Consider the following 17438-nt stretch of genomic DNA (forward strand, 5'->3'; position numbering starts at 1 on the left):
CCTGAAAAACCAACCGCTGATTAGTGTCCTTTCTTCCCCGCCAGTGAAAAGCAATCCAGTTCCAGCGCTAATGCTCTGTATCTTGCAGTCGGATCTTCGCCGACACAAACCGACGCCGCTGTTTCCTCGCCGAGCCGCGGTGGTCTTGTCACCGTGGGCGGCCCCCGCCTCCCTCCAGGGCCTGGGCCTCTGCCGGCCTCCAGCCCGCGGATCTCGCCGTCCCGCCTCCGGCTCCGCCGCGGCCACCATTGGTGCAGGTCCGCCCCAGAAGGAAGCCCATTGGCCGGTCGGGCCGTCCTTTACCCAGCGCATTCCGCCACCCTCAGGCTTGCGGGGAAACTTCCTTATTATTGTGACGCCGAAATCGGAGAAACCCTGAGCCGGGTCGGTGGAGCTGTCACAGCCGGAATCCCGAGCGGCGGTTCGGCTGCCGCCGAGGTGCGCGGGGCGGGGGCTGGGGTTCTAGGAAGGAGGGCACCGCGGAGCTGCAGCCGCGCGCCCGCCGCGTTCGGCGCGGCTCAGCTGTCAGCGCTTGGCTCCGGGAGGGGCGGCTGCGGCTGCGGGGCGCTTTCCGCGGCGACCCGGAGCCGGGCGCGTGGGGAGGTCGGGGCGCGGCGCCTTCAGTGCCTGCGGGACACGGGCGGCGGGACTGCTCCGGGCCGGGCGCCCCTCCGCCTCGTCTAGCCTTCCAGGCGTTCTCGGAGCTCTCCTTCTGACCTGAAGAGCCCAAGCGCCCGGAGAGGCCGGAAGCCGGTTTAAAGACGGGAGCGCCCCCAGCCCCGACTATGCCGCCTGCAAACTGGGAGGAATTGCGACGCAGAAAGTCTAAAAGAGGATCCTCCCCTTCCTCCTCGCCTGCCCCTATTTAAATTCCGGGGCTCGGGTGACACCGTTGCGGTGAAGGGCCCGGAAGCTTCCCCGCGAAATGGGAGCCTCCGAGGCCTCTGCGTTTTGAGGGACTCCGGCTGCCGCGAGGAGTTTGGTCTGGGGGCTCGGCGGCCGCGGTTCCCGGCACCACCCACTTCGCTGAGACCGGACGGGTTCGCCTGGTCGGAGCCCGCCTCCTGGGCGGAGCTGGGGCGAGGTTGTGTGTGGGCACGTGTGTCTGTATGTGTGTGTGTGTGCGCGCGCGCGCGCGCGGACACGTAAGTGCGCGGACGGTCGCGGGGGTGTCAGGAACTGGGACGGTCGGGGGCAGGTGGCACTTTGAGTCATTTGTGAACGTGTGGAGTGGGCACACCGGGATAACTGACGGAGAAGGGCACGTGTAACCTGAAACGGACCGACCCGCAGCTGCCTTAGAGCCCGCACCTAAAAGCAACTGTGGTTTGTTTCGGGGTATGCTCCGTGGCACCGGGAAAATGTGTATTTGAACTTTGCTTCTGGTGTTTGTGTTTCTGGTTGTTTTCTGATTGCACTTTACTTTAGCTTTTAAGTCAGCCCCATTTGGAAGTATCTTAAATTCAGAGCTAAGCCTTCCAGGATTTTGCTTGCATTCATTACGCACGAAATGCTTTAGGAAAGACGATTCAAGTGCTCCCTTCCATTTTTGTGTCTCCTGACTCTTTCCACAAATAGGAAGCTATTTCTAGAACCTTTCATCTGATGATTTGATAACATCAAGTGGGCTGCTTTTTAAACTCCAGACTGAGGAGAAAGAAAAGCGAAATAAAATGAGAATTAACACCCTTTTAAAATGCAGTGACTGAAGAGAGATGCTATCTTGTTTTAGCAGGAGATTACTGTGAAGCTGTCTCTTTTCCTACTTTCTTTTACGCGGGGGGCGGGGGGGACGGTATTGTATGTTAGAAAAGGGGAGTAATATATTTAACCCCCTTTTAAAGCAAAATAGAAAAATTACACATCATTGTCTGACCGCATGGAGGCTAGGAACCTTCTGGAGAAAGGATGCAGGAATCAAAGAGGAAGACTAGAAACCTCTTTGACAGAACTCCTCTGGCATGAAAGAAAGAAACGGTTAGCAGGCAGTTTTACTTTTTCAGTAAATAGTTGGGATTTTATTTTTGAAAAAAGAAATAGAGATTTCAGAACGTTCCAAATGGTGTGGTTGGAGCCACTGGTTATAGCATTTCATGCTGAGTAACAAATTTAAATTTCTTAAGATCCTGTAATTAAAGCTTTTTTCCCTCTACATAATGAGAGTTGCACCGCTATTAGAGATACAAGATAGTTTTGTTTCCGTTTCAGAAGTAAAAGTAATATTCTTCAAATTTCATGGCAGTTTCTTACATTATGTAGAAATAAAGTTATGATTACAGTATCTTAAAATCATACAGCACTTTTTTTTTTTTTTTGAGAGACTAAGGTGCCTCTCAGTCCTGACTATCTTGTTTTGCATGAAAGAGGATGTGGTGATGAGAAGGAAGGAAAAATAAGGAAGGCTTACAAAACAGTTGTGGCAAAATATGCTATAATATGTGTGGTACATGGAAAAATGGAGGAAAAAATTGAATTTTTTTCAAAAATTATCTTTTTTAACCTAAATGGGAGATTTTAAAATAACTATTTTTACTTTTACATCTACTTAGAAATGCTAGGAAGTTTTAAAGGTGCTGTCTAGGTCTCTAGGTTCACTTTTAGCATCATGCTCTAACCAACTGAGCTAACAGTCCAGTTAACTGTAAGTTCCCTTTTAGAGGTAACATCTTCATAGTTGGTTAGTGGTTATATTATTAGCATTTAACCAGACTCCGGTCCTGAGTTAAAATATTTGGGGCCTATTCAAGCTTGCATAATTTAAAGATATTTTCTTTTCAGAAGTTTACATTTCCTTTTGTTTTCAGTAACTTGAAAGCACTTTGAGCATTCTGTTAATACATTGATGTTCATTGTTTTTTTCTTTACTTTGCAGATCTGCAGGGCGAGGTGGAACCAATCTGGCTTAAGTAACTGATGCCAAGTGTGTTACCTGTGGTAAGTTACTTTATTTCTCTGAACCTCAGTTTCCTCATCTTGTACTTGGGGATAATATCTAACTCCCAGAACGGGTAAGAGGATTAAAGAGGATAATCTACGTAAAGGACTTAGATTAAATATAGCTGCCTAGAGAGGGACCTTAACAAATCCTTACTGGCTTCTTCCGCTGTGATCGAGAGAAGAGAACAAGGTGAGCCCAGGAAGTAGGAGACCTAGTTTCTGGTCTCAGCTTCAACCAGTTACTTCTCAGAGGACCGAAGTTAACTTCAGCTGCCATTAAAATGAGGTTAAAAATGTCAGTCTCTTGCCTAGAGGTTGGATCAAATGGACTTTTAAGTGCTCTATAATAAGATGATCCCTTTGATGGGATAACTGTTCCCTTTAGACATTTACAACATTTAGAAATAGTACTTGCTGGTGTCACAGGCGTGTGTTTGTGTATGAGCCAGTAAGTGAACTAATTTTATTATGAGGTTGGGTGGACATGGAGAGAAGCCTGGCTAACTGTTGAGATGGCCTCGCTCATCCCTTCTACCTCTGGCTGACACAAGTTCTAATTCAAGTTGTCTGTAAACATCACCATCAGCTAATATGAACTCACTTACTGTATGCAACATCTTCTTTTAACGTTTGTTTTTAAAATCAGAGAAGGAAGATAGCTCGACTTTGTTTTATTTGAGTGGTGATATAGCATCGTGTTTAATAAGAGCATGGGCTTTGGAGTCTGGGAGATGATATTTGAATCCTGTCTTGCCACTTTAAGTAAGCTGCCACCGCAGCTAGTACTTATTTACCATAGCTAGTACTTATCTGTATGTTCCTGGGCAAGTGACTTAACCTTGCTAAGTGTTGAGGTTATTGTAAAAGATAAATAATCTGTGGGAAGTTTTTAGCACAGACTCAGACACATAGTAGGCTTGCAGTAGTGGTGACTATTGCTTTTTCTTTATTCAGCAGCTACTTATCAAGCTCTTCCTGTGTGCCAAACACTATTCTAGCTTCTAGGGGTAGAGAAATGAGCGGAGACTCAGTCCTTCCTTAATGGAGCTTCCATTCCTCAGCTTTAGCATTGAGAAACACCACTTTTTAAAGACAGCTTGGATTGTAAAAGGCATTCTGCTTTCAGATCTGTAAGGGAAAGCACATTTAGAGTGGAGGAAATACATTTTTTTGGTTACATCTTAGGGAATGTATATCTTATATTACCTGGCAGACAAAAGCTAGCAACTTTAGATTGTGAGAATTCTGGTTTTCTCAGATTTGGGTTCTGTTCTCTAGGCACGTAAGTAGCATCTACCGTGCTCCTTTGTTATGCTGGGTACTGGAGATGCACAGATTAGTAAAACCTGGTTCCCTTCATGGAGTAGCTCTCAGTCTGCACATGGATGGGGAATTGGTGGGTGAGATGCAGGAAGCAGTGATCCTACCTTAATAGTACTTTTCTTCTTATTATATTGTGACGTATCTGAAAGCATAAAGCAATAAGTGTAATACATGTGCTGCAAACAACAATAAAAGGGCAGAAACAGAACATCAGCCATGTCACTGAAGCTCCCTCTATGCTCCTTCCAGATAGTACCCTCCATTGCTACATATATTAATACAAAAATCTCGCTTGGTCTTTGTATTAATATTGACTGTTTTTTAAATTTTTTTTTAACTTTAGCACCACTAATGTTTTTCTTCAAATACTTGTTACACTTGTGTTTGGATCTTGTAAAAATGCATCGCATTCTGCATTCCAAATTCTCTTGTGACTTTTTCCCTGCCTCAGCACCGTTTTTTTGTTTGTTTTTGTATTTCTTTTTTTTTTTTTCATTTGTTTTTATTAGTTGGAGGCTAATTATTTTACAATATTGTAGTGGTTTTTGCCATTCATTGACATGAATCAGCCATGGATTTACATGTGTTCCCCATCCTGATCCCCCCTCCAGTCTTCCCCTCCATCCCATCCCTCTGGGTCTTCCCAGTGCACCAGCCCTGAGCACTTGTCTCATGCATCCAACCTGGGCTCAGCACCATTTTTTAAGATGTAGCAGAACTGATGCTTATAGAGGAAATTAATTTCTTTTTCACTGATGTGCAGTATTCCATCCTATGCATTTGCTTCAGCTTATCCATTTTCTTATAAGTGGACTTCTGGGTTGTCTCTGTTCTATGTATTTCAAACAATCCTGAATTGAGCATTCTTGTGCATATATCTTGGGACATATATTATGAGTTTCTTGTTGCATTATATATTAGGATAGCCACTAGCCATATGTGACTACTTATATTAAAATTATTAAAATTAAATGAAATTAAAGTTTCAGCTCACCATTAGCCACATTTCAGGTGCTCAGTAGTCACATATGGCTAGTGGCTCCCATATTGGACAGGACAGATACCTAACATTTCCATCACAAAATTCTCAGTTTCCAGGTTTTACCCCATTTTTGATCTCTAGTTCTCAGCACTGTGAAGGGACACTGTAGGTCCTTGGTAAGTTGGACAGTGCTGGTCATATATCTAGGAATTTAATTACTGTGCCATGGGGTATTTACATCTTCATCTTCACTAGGTAATAATGCGCACTGTTTTCCAAAGTGGTTCTGCCCACTTATACTTCTACCAACTGTGGGTCAGAGTCCTGGTTGCTTTGTGTCCTTGACTTGGCACTGTTAGACTTTTTAATGCCTGCCTGTCTGGTCACGTGTCTTTTTCTGAAGGCAGATTATGGCTTATGCACACAATGGAAAGATCATCCTTCTAGTAAGAATCCCAGCAGCAGGTAGTAAAGAGTCATCAGCACCTGGGGCAGAGTCATCAGGGGAGGGGTGGGAATGTTTCCTGCTAAGAGGGCCAGAGGACCACAGTCCATTTGAAGTTGGAAACAAGCAAGGAGTGGACTGACGTTGTTGGAAACTCCTCTCTGCTTTCTGGGCTATTTCTGCCTGTGGTAGTCAACTTTCTGACAGTAAAGTATGTCATTAGAATAAATCTCCTTTGTTACTGGAGCTAATTCTGCATTTGAGTTTTGGCTGCAGATTTATTTAAAGCTTGGATCTGGGAGTCCCTGCAGGGCACTGGAGACTGGGCCGCTGTTGGAAGAGACCCTCCCTTTCCCACACATACCATTCAGGACAGGGCTCCTGAGTTTATTTGAAACGAAGCTTACCCCTGACATAAATGAGATTAGAAGTCCTACCTGAGTGTTATTTATATTTAGATTTTAGTGATTTTTCAAAGAACCAAGAATCAGTTGTTAGGTTGATGTTTGCATAGTCTGATTAGTAAGACAATTTAGGAGTTGCAGCTTGTCTTTTAGTGTTCAGCTCTCTAAGACTGATAAAAGGAGATTTATGTACCTACCTTGAGTCCCTTGCAGTGAAGCACAGAGAAAAAACATGTAAAAACCTTGTCCTTGCAACGTCAGATTTCCCATGTGAAAGTTCTGCCTGCCAGCGGTGGTGCAGCCTTGCTAACCACCGGAAGAAGGCAGTCAGAGCCCAGCCCGCTGAGGAGCTGCCCTGCGTTCTGAGTCCTCCGAAGAGCACCGGAGAAGCAGTCACAGGGCCTGCAGCCTCTGACAGTTACCCTGGGTGCTGAGAGCCGGGCTCAGCACTTGCTGCAGCCCCGTTTCTCTTTTTGCCGTTTTAGGGACAGGAAATGGGCTTAGAGTGTTTAAACATCTTCCCCCAAAGTTTCACAGCTAGCACGTGGTTAATTCAGGACTTGAACTTTAGTCCTTTTGACCCTTGTGAAAGTTGCTCAATCGTGTCTGACTCTTTGCAACCCCATGGATAGTCCATGGCATTCTCCAGGCCACAATACTGGAGTGGGTAGCTTTTCCTTTTTTTAGGGGATCTTCCCAACCCGGGAATCAAACCCAGGTCTCCTGCATTGCAGGCGGATTCTTTACTGTCTGAGCCACCTTAACCAAGAAGAGATGAGGAGAGGCGCTGGGAAAAGAAGGAGGTGTGATGTGAAGGGAACAGAGGTTCATCTTTCTTCCTTTTGTTTTGTGATAGAGAGGTAAGAGACAGGAAATGAGAGGCCAGGCCGAAGTGGCACAGGACAGCCAAGGTGGCTAGTTTGGGTGCTGAGCCAGCGTGTAGTCCTATATTCTTCTGCAATACCTTTTTTTTTTTTGACTGCGTGGCATGCAGGATCTTAGATTCCTAACCAGGGATCAAACCCGAGTCCGTAGAAGTGAAAGTGCAGAGTCTTAACTACTGGACAGCCAGGGAATGCCCCGCACCGCCCCCCCCCCCTTTTTTTCCAGCAGCACCTTTTGTAATAGTGTGTTTTGAAGGGAAGTAAAAGATTCTACTCCTCTGGAAGCAAGGGAGAGACAATGAGTGAGGAAAAATGGGAGGAAGGACACAGGGGATCAAAATGCCAATTTATGAAGAACATTGCCAAAGGTAGATCTTTATATTCATGGACACCAGTAGCTACTAAATACGGGGGTTCCACCAGAGTGTACTTTAAGTGAAAGCCCTGTTAATGTCTGGTTTCTCTTGGACACAGTGAACTTCTCTCCTGACAGCCAGAGGATTTTAGTACCTTCTGCTCTAGTTTCGGCAGAGCATTGTGATGAGCTGGACTGTATCTCCAATGAAGGTTAATAATTCATTCATAGAAATATATTTTATCTGTGGTTGCTCTTTAGTTACCCCTGAATTAGTTTTCATTTGATTACTTGAAGATTGCATTACTATAACTCAGGTGGGAAGAATTTTAACAGTAGCCCTATTTATCTTTTTCCATAAATGGTTTCTACTAGTCTTTAAGGGATGAGGCCATACCTCAGGCTGCTTACCGAGGCTTGCAGTTGTCCAGAGCACCCAGAGTTCAGCTGACTCTCAAGGATTGAATCACTGGTGGCACAGATGGTAAAGAATCCACCTGCAATGCAGGAGACCTGGTTCGATCCCTGGGTCAGGAAGATCCCCTGTAGAAGAGAATGGCTATACACTCCAGTATTCTTGCCTGGAGATTCCTGTCGACAAGAGGAGTAGCCTGGTGGGCTATAGCTGTGGTGTCTCAAAGAGTTGGACATGACTGAGTGACTAACACTCTTACTTTCACACTTTTAAACAAACTTGTAAGAAACTGATGGATCTAGGATGCCAAGTTAATAGTGAAAAGTAGAAACCCCAGGAAGGCTGGGATGCTTTGGTCAGCTACTCATAGTATTCTTTTCCCATACTAGGATCTGCTTTGGAAATCGGTTATTTAAGCTTGCTTATTAATCATGGGATCTGTGCAGGGCAAGTGGCTGGGTAAATTTATTGATTAGTGTTATGGAGTCTACCCATCTGCACTACTGGGCAGTAATTAACCCTTTCTCCCTGGACAGTGCCAGAGATATTGGGGAGTTCTGACTGTCTGGCTCTCTTTTTGCTAGGCTCTAGCATACTAGTCAAGAGCATATTCTCGGACTTAAATTCTAGTTCTGCCACTACCTTGTTTTGTGATTCAGGAAAGTCACTTCAGTTCTTTCTGTCTCACTTTCTTTATCTTTATTCTTTTTTTGTCTTCACTTTCTTCATCTACAAATTTGAGTTGATAATGGTAGTACCTACCTCATAGAAGATTAACTGATTTAATACCTGTGAATCATGTAGAAAAGTGCTGGACTCCACATAAGCTCAGATGAAGTGTTATCTGCTATTATTACTAAAGTATAATTTTTCTGCTCTCAGTCAGGAGTTTTTTTTTCCTCAAGTGACAGAGATCCACTTCAGACAAACTTAAGCAAACAAAGAAGGGTATCATTAAACTGCATAGAGTTGATTCTCGTAGTAGTTAACTTCTGTGAAGTTGCTGCAAAGACCAAATTAGTGAAGACTGAGCCATTTTGCTCCCAGGGAGACATAGGGTTAGTTAGTTTCCTGCTGAGAGCCTCTATGTCAAAGATCAATACACAACTCTGTATTATGTGAATTTAAGTGTGTTTCTAGGGAGAATTCCATAGCAATCCAGTGGTTAGGACTATGTGGTTTCACTGCCCAGGTTTAATCCCTGGTTGGGAAACCAAGATCCCACAGTCTCCTGGTATGGCCAATGGCGGCGGGGGTGGGGGTGGGGGTATGTGTTTCTGTTTAGATATCTTATTCGATGAGTATTTCTTACAAATGATTAACTCTATACAGTATTTCTTTATAATAAAACACTAGTCAGGAAGAGGGTTTTTTTTGTTTCTTTTTTTAAAAACATTTTCCTGAGTGCTGAGTAAATTTCTTTGGGTTTCAGCCTTGCAACGCTGTTGTCTAATACACTCTATGATCAGGCATCGTCTCATGAATCTACAGATTCAGTTGCTTTTCTATCACTTCTGTGGCTTCATTATGCACTATAGATGTTAATTTAGCACTTTCCTAAATGGTTACATGTACAGATCAGTGCATTTCCTCCTTTTTTTTTTTAATTAGCCCTGGACTCACAGGCAGCAGCACTAGAACTCCTGCATGAGCAGAGCTCATCTATCACATGTATTATCTTTGGCCTTCTCTGAATGTTTGGGCCAGGGTCATGCTCACCTCTGCGCAGGAGGACGTAGGGTTGTCATCAGATAAAGAGAGACAGTTCAGTTCAGTTCAGGTGCTCGTTTGTGCCCAACTCTTTCCGACCCCATGGACTGCAGCACGTCAGGCTACCTTGTCCATCACCAGTTCCTGGAACTTATTCAAACCTCATGTTCATCGAGTCGGTGATGCCATCCAACCATCTCATCGTCTATCTTCCCCTTCTCTTCCGGCCTTCAATATTTACCAGCATCAGGGTCTTTACCAATGAGTGAGTTCTTTGCATCAGGTGGCCAAAATATTGACGTTTCAGCGTCAGCATCAGTTCTTCCAATGAATATTCGGGACTGATTTCCTTTGGAATGGACTGGTTTGATCTCCTTCAGTCCAAGGGACTCTCAAGAGTCTTCTCCAACACCACAGTTCAAAAGCATAAATTCTTCAGTGCTCAGTTTTCCTTATAGTCCAACTCTCACATTCATACATGACTACTGGAAACACCATAACTTTGATAAGATGGACCTTTGTTGGCAAAGTAGTGTCTCTGCTTTTTAATATGCTGTCTAGGTTAGTCATAGCTTTTCTTCAAAGGAGCAAGCATCTTTTAATTTCATGGCTGCAGTCACTATGTGCAGTGATTTTGGAGCCCCCAAAATAAAGTCTGTCACTGTTTGCATTGTTTCCTCATCTATTTGCCATGAAGTGATGGGACCAGATGCCATGATCTTAATTTTTAAATGTTGAGTTTTAAGCCAAATTTTTCACTCTCCACTTTCATTTTCATCAAGAGGCTCTTTAGTTCCTCATCTCTTTTTGCCATAAGGGTGGTGTCATCTGCATATCTGAGGTTTTTGATATTTCTTCTGGCAATCTTGATTCCAGCTTGTGCTTCATCCAGCCTGGCGTTTCACATGATGTACTCTGCATATAAGTTAAATAAGCAGGGTGACAAAATACAGCCTTGAAGTACTCCTTTCCCAACTTGGAACCAGTCTGCTGTTCCATGTCCAGTTCTAACTGTTGCTTTCTGACCTGCATACAGATTTCTTAGGAAGCAGTTCAGGTGGTCTGGTATTCCCATCTCTTTAAGAATTTTTCAGTTTGTGGTGATCCACACAGTCAAAGGCTTTGGCATAGTCAATAAAGGAGAAGTAGATGTTTTTCTCGGAGAAGGCAGTGGCACCCCACTCCAGTACTCTTGCCTGGAAAATCCCATGGACAGAGGAGCCTGGTAGGCTGCGGTCCATGGGGTCGCTAAGAGTGGGACACGACTGAGCGACTTCACTTTCACTTTTCACTTTCATGCATTGGAGAAGGAAATGGCAACCCACTCCAGTGTTCTTGCCTGGAGAATCCCAGAGACAGGCGAGCCTGGTGGGCAGCCGTCTATGGGGTCGCACAGAGTTGGACATGACTGAAGTGACTTAGCAGCAGTAGCAGATGTTTTCCTGGAACTCTCTTGCTTTTTTGATGATCCAACGGATGTTGGCAATTTGGTCTCTGGTTCCTCTGCCTTTTCTAAATACAGCTTGAACATCTGGAAGTTCACGTTTCACATTCTGTTGAAGCCTGGCTTGGAGAATTTTGAGGATTACCTTGCTAGTGTGTGAGATGAGTACAATTGTGCAGTAGTTTGAACATTCTTTGGCATTGCCTTACTTTGACATTAGAATGAAACTGACCTTTTCCAGTCATGTGGCCACTGCTGAGTTTTCCAAATTTGCTGGTGTATTGAGTGTAGCACTTTCACAGCATCATCTTTTAGGATTTGAAATAGCTCAACTGGAATTCCATCACCTCCACTAGCTTTTTTGTGGTGATGCTTCCTAAGGCATTCTTGACATCGCATTCCAGGATGTCTGGCTCTAGGTGAGTGATCACACCATTGTGGTTATCTGGATCATGAAGATCCTTTTTTGTATATAGTTCTTCTGTGTATTGTTGCCACCTCTTCTTAATATCTTCTGCTTCTGTTAGGTCCATACCACTTCTGTCCTTTATTGTGCCTATCCTTGCATGAAATGTTCCCTTGGTATCTCTAATATTCTTGAAGAGATTGCTAGTCTTTCCCATTCTATTGTTTTCCTCTATTTCTTTGCACTGAGCACTAAGGAAGGCTTTCTTATCTCTCCTTGCTAGTCTTTGGAACTCTGCATTCAAATGGGAATATCTTTCCTTTTCTCCTTTGCTGTTCGCTTCTCTTCTTTTCACAGCTATTTGTAAGGCCTCCTCAGACAGCCATTTTGCTTTTTTGCATTTCTTTTTCTTGGGGATGGTCTTGATTCCTTCTCCTGTACAGTGTCACGGACATCCATCCATAGTTCTTCAGGCACTCTATCAGATATAATCCCTTGAATCGATTTGTCACTTTCACTGTATAATTGTAAGGGATTTGATTGATGTCATACCTGAATGGCCTACTTTCTTCAATTTAAGTCTGACTTTGGCAGTAAGGAGTTCATAATCTGAGCCACAACCAGCTCCCGGTCTTGTTTTTGCTGACTGTATGTAGCTTCTCCATCTTTGGCTGCAAATAATATAATCAATCTGAATTCGGTATTGACCATCTGGTGATGTCAATGTGTAGAGTCTTCTTTCGTGTTGTTGGAAGAGGGTGTTTGCTATGACAGTGCGTTCTCTTGGCAAAACTCTATTAGCCTTTGCCCTGCTTCATTCTGTACTCCAAGGCCAAATCTGCTTGTTACTCCAGGTATCTCTTGACTTCCTACTTTTGCATTTCAGTCCCCTATAATGAAAAGGACATCTTTTTTGGGTGTTAGTCCTAGAAGATCTTGTAGGTCTTCATAGAACAGTTCAACTTCAGCTTCTTTATCATTACTGGTCAGAGCACAGACTTGGATTACTGTGATGTTGAATGGTTTGCCTTAGAAATGAATAGAGATCATTCTGCCGTTTTTGAGATTGCATCCAAGTACTGCATTTTGGACTCTTTTGTTGACTGTGACAGCTACTCCATTTTTTCTAAGGGATTCCTGCCCACACTAGTAGATATCATGGTCATCTGAGGCAAATTCACCCATCCAGTCCATTTTAGTTCACTGATTCCTAAAATGTCGATGTTCACTCTTGCCATCTCCTGTTTGATCATTTCCAATTTACCTTGATTTATGGACCTAACATTCCAGGTTCCTGTGCAATATTGTTCTTTACAGCTTTGGACTTCACTTCCAGCACCAGTGACATCCACAGCTGGGTGGTGTTTTTGCTTTTACTCTGTCTCTTCATTCTTTCTGGAGTTCTTTCTCCACTCTTCTCCAGTAGCTATTGGCCACCTACTGACCTGGAGAGTTCATCTTTCAGTGTCCTCTCTTTTCGCCTTGTCATAGTGTTCATAGGGTTCTCGAAGAGAGACAGAGATTAGACAAAAGGGCAGTCGATAACACCTTTGAGGCATTTATTTTGAGCAAAACTTCCTTCTTCAGAAAGGTTGCACCATCTTGGGTTGCAGCTTTCTCTTACATTTGCTTTTCAGTCATGGCCTCTATCCCCTTTTTATTGGATGAATAATGTTCCTTTTTATTTTATTGATGAGTACTGTCTGTTGATGGATATGTGGGTTGTTGCTGTTTTAGTTTCATATGAATAAAGCTGCTGTGAGCATTGTTTATAGATCTTTGCTTATATAGACATACAGTCATGCTTCTTGGTACATTATTTCTAGACATATTGTACTTGGCTGGTTAAGGGGATAGGTTAATGCTACAACTGCCTAATCTCATCCTGTATCTCTCAACTAGGAGTACTTTCACTCTCAGAGGGTTTTCAAGTTTCTAAGACACTGTGTGTTGTATACTGACTGCGTCATTCCATATGTTTTTGTGCGTGTTCTTGCTTCTTTGCATGTAGCATGTTAGTCGCTCAGTCGTGCCCGACTCTTGCCGACTCCATGGACTGCAGCCCACCAGGCTCCTCTGTCCATGAGATTTTCCAGGCAAGGATACTGGAGTGGGTTGCCATTTCCTTCTCCAGGGGATCTTCCCAACCCAGGGATCGAACCCGGGTCTTCTGCACTGCAGGCGGATTCTTTACCGACTGAGCTACAAAGGAATCCCCTTACTTCTTTAGGTGAAATATAAATCTGCTTAGGTGGCAGTGTAACCCGGTGGGTAAGAGTGTACACATTAGCATCAGGCCTAGATTCATAGCCTGGTTCTGTTCCTTCCAGCTCTGTCTGTGACCTTGGGAATGCTTCTTAATCTCTCTGAGCCTTGCTTTATCTGAAAATGAAGCTAAAAATAGTGCTTAGGGCAGAGTTGTTAAGATGAAAAGAGATAATGATATAAAAGGCTTATTAGCACAGTGATGGTATAGGCATATGGTGGTATAGGCAGCACTGTGATTGTTTATATAATTATTGGTAGGAGAGATAAGATAAACTCATGAAACATTAAAAATGAAGAAAGAAATTAGTATAAATACAGCAGCTGGGCAGACTGGGAAAATTAAATTAATGACTAGATTATATGATCTTGCTTCTGGTATAAAAGGTCTATCCTACCTCCACCCCACCCCCATTCCCTCCCTAGTTAGCATTTTATCTCTCCTCCCATCTTTCCCATCACTACAGTTAACTCAAAGAATAATATTTAAATTTAAGATTTTATTTTAGTTTTAGTCTCTACACAGAAATAAAAAGCAGAAGCAGAGCTTCCTGATTAAGACAGTAAACTAAGATGCAGTTTTATATTTTATTTTGGGCCTTTTTATGCCTTTCCAGAAATCCTGACGAGTTCAGTCATACAGTATTATATAGGTAGTCAGATACCATTCCATTGTGTGGAAACCCCACACTTCATTTCATCAATTGATGGAAATTTTTGTTATTTTCATCTTTTGGTACTATGAGCAGTGCTGCTGTGAGCATTCATGTACATTTTTTGTGGAAATATGTTTATAATTCTCTTGTATATGTATCTCGGAGTGAAATTACTGGATCCTAAGGTAACTGTGTTTAGCCTTTTGAGGAACTTCGAGACTGTTTTCCATTTACATTCCTACCAGCAATGTAGGAGGGCTCTAATTTATCCTCATCTTCACCAGCATTTGTTATTATCTGTTCTTTTCTGATTATACTCATCCTGTTGTTGTTTGTTTAGAAGCTAGTCATGTCTGACTCTTTTACAACTCCATGGACTGTAGCCTGCCAGGCTCCTCTGTCCATGGGATTTCCCAGGCTGGAAAATCTGGGAGTGGGTTGCCATTTTCTTCTCCAGGGGATCTTCTCTACCTAAGAATCGAACCTGCGTCTCCTGCATTGCAGGTGGATTCTTTACCACTGAGTCACCAGGGAAGCCTTATAGCCCTCCTAGTGGGTGCAAACCGGTAGAGAGAGGGAGATGAGCTTTCGTTTTTGCTTGTATACAAGGGAAACATGAATTTTTAAATGGTAGTAAAACTCTGGGGTAGTCAGCTATAATCAGCCAAAGGTTGAATACCTGCTAAATCAGAGCGGTATATGTTGTGCTGTGGTCTGTGCCTGAGGCAGTTAAAATCTGGCTGAGGAGTTCAGTTGTAAAAGATAGAGAAAGATTCCATCAAGGCATTATAGTAAATGTGTCAGAGGGATGCAGGCTGACTGTGGCTGGAGTGGTCCCCAGAGGTTCTCAGGTAGGAAGTGAAACTTGACCCACATCCTGAAGGATGTGTGAGAGGGAATGGCAGAGAAGATAACATTTTTTTTTCTCATTGCTCATGTTTGAGTGGTGAATTATTATAAGCTAACGATTGACTCCATAAAGGAATTAATTCAAACTTAAAAAAAAAGACCCTCCCCCACCCCCTGCCAGAAAACTCAAAGGAAAGGTACAACAAGAAAGGGTAAAATGAAGTCACGAGGGTAATTTCAAAATAGGTATTGCCATCATGCTCTGCAAAGATTGTTTCAACAAGTCACCCGAACTCAGTTCATCAGTGATCCGAAAACTGCATTCTGTGTTCACTGTTCCTTGACAGAAAGCAAAATTTATTTAGAAATTTTAAAAACTCTTACCAAAACACAAAAGTAGCACTATAACTACTGAAGCAATATTAATACATTTTATTTTGAGATCCAAGGTATATGAAGACTATTAAGGGGAAAGCTTTTTAGAATTGATGACGTTTATTCCTTAAAGTGACTTTTTTCTGAACCTCCATCTCTTTTTTTTTGAAGCTTTCTTCTAGGCTACATGACTTCCTGAACGACGAGAACAATGTTATGTTGGGGGTATTGGTCTCTGGGCCAACCTGGGATCAGCCCGAACCTGCAGGGCATTGTGGCGGAGCCACAGGTGTGTGGATTTATATCCGACAGAAGCGTCAAGGAAGTGGCCTGTGGAGGAAACCACTCCGTGTTCCTGCTGGAGGATGGCGAGGTTTACACGTGCGGTGTGAACACCAAGGGCCAGCTGGGCCACGAGAGGGAAGGGAACAAGCCGGGTAAGTGGCCCCCGTCGGCCTCGGTGACTGGGGGCAGGCTGGGGCCCGAGGAGCTGGTGAGGATTTTCTTACGGAGTGTTGACCTTTTAGGGTGGCTCTCCTTTTGGTGAGAAATGGTGAGGGAGGGTCTTAAATTGTGACTTGGTAGTATTTTTCACAATAGCGTGTGCTGTTTTCTTACTTGATGCCTTTTTTTATTCTATCCAAATCAAGATTCCAAAGCTTCATGAAAGAAGAGCCTTGCTGTTTTTAGTCTTGATGCTTTTTCTCTTGTGTTCTTTTAGGAAAGTCAGTTGGGCATCAGGATGAGCTTGTTCTTTTAGGAAAGTCAGTTGGGCATCAGGATGAGCTTGTTCTTTTAGGAAAGTCAGTTGGGCATCAGGATGAGCTTGTTCTTTTTTTTTTTTTTCTGTGACTGCTTCCCTCTTTTCTCGTATTTATTCCCTCCCACGGCAAAGTGGCTATGTTCTATTTATTATTCCCCTGTTCAAGTGTTAGTATTAATTTACATTTGTTAATTTTTTTGTTGACCCTTGGATAAAGGGCTGCAAGGCTGATCTTAAGGATAAATTATGAAGTGTGTGAAGCATGGTTTCTGGGCTCTTTCCCCATTCTTTGCCTCCAGGTTCCCTCATTAGAACCTTCCTGAGAACCACTCTCCAACCCCTAGGCCTGCCCACCTGGAGCAACCAACCCCCAGCCACGGGTTCCTAACCAGTGGGCCCTGTACTCTGGGGCGTTTGGGGAAGGGGTTCGTAGTATGGACCATGCGTATATACACCTTTATGTGTACAACCCACCTGATGCTACGTGTTTGCAAATGGAAGTAAATCCTGTTGTTCACTGAAATAATTCAATTAATAGTGCTACCAGTTCATTATTTGAATTAGTGAATCCTAATCATTATGTGTTTAACCAATTAATATAATACAAAATCATAATATATAGCTATTATGGTGGTGGCAAGGTTTTTGACTTTTAAAAACACTTTTCATATTGGGAAAAAAACAGAGGTCTTTTTCCCCCCTCCTCCTGTAATAACTCACTTGTTTTTTACGTGAAGCGTCTCTGCTTACCCTCTTCCCAGGTGAGAGCCAGTATCTAACAGCTAACACCTGCAGAGGGGTTGATGGGCGGTCCCAACCCAAAGGCGTGCTCCTTCCTGGGGGAATGTCTACATTTAAGACTGACTTTATCTCTGGGTTTTGAAGATCCCCTGAAGGAGGAGAATATTAAGACCATTCCAATATTCTTGCCTGGAAAATTCCATGTGCAGAGAAGCCTGGTGGGTTACAGTCCATGGGGCCGCAAAGAGTTGGGCATGGCTGAGCACACATACACATTAAAAGATAACGTAAGGCCCCCACCCTGGCCAGCCTGTGAAGGGCGTGGTTTGGAACCAGGAAGAGATCTTTCCAGTAATTCCTGCAGAGAGTAATTCCATGGTGAGTGTGAACCCTGGAGCCATACACATCTCGTGGAGGAGGCATTACTCTCTCTGACTCTATTTTTGAGCCCAGGCTCTTTTCCTTTAAAAGGAGACTTCCTACC

General features: G+C 43.5%; 1 protein-coding gene across 4 annotated transcripts in view; it reads left to right on the forward strand.

Annotated features, from left to right (window-relative positions):
* Positions 1-324: 324 nt before the first annotated feature.
* HERC3 (HECT and RLD domain containing E3 ubiquitin protein ligase 3) overlaps positions 325-17438 on the forward strand; it is a 144749-nt gene continuing 127635 nt past the window's right edge. For 2 of the 4 annotated variants that reach the window (XR_002309035.2, XM_070452128.1), the window contains exons 1-3: positions 325-438; positions 2873-2934; positions 15622-15887. Coding sequence is in view for 3 of the 4 variants with exons in the window: in XM_070452128.1 (XP_070308229.1) it covers positions 15662-15887 (226 nt within the window). In the remaining variant the exon portion in view is untranslated. Of the gene's footprint in view, positions 439-1132; positions 1339-2872; positions 2935-15621; positions 15888-17438 lie in introns of those variants that run through there. The other 2 variants (XM_020869001.2, XM_020869002.2) reach the window with 2 other exon arrangements.

Source organism: Odocoileus virginianus, chromosome 21, assembly GCF_023699985.2.
Source record: "Odocoileus virginianus isolate 20LAN1187 ecotype Illinois chromosome 21, Ovbor_1.2, whole genome shotgun sequence".
NCBI classification, from domain to species: domain Eukaryota; kingdom Metazoa; phylum Chordata; class Mammalia; order Artiodactyla; family Cervidae; genus Odocoileus; species Odocoileus virginianus.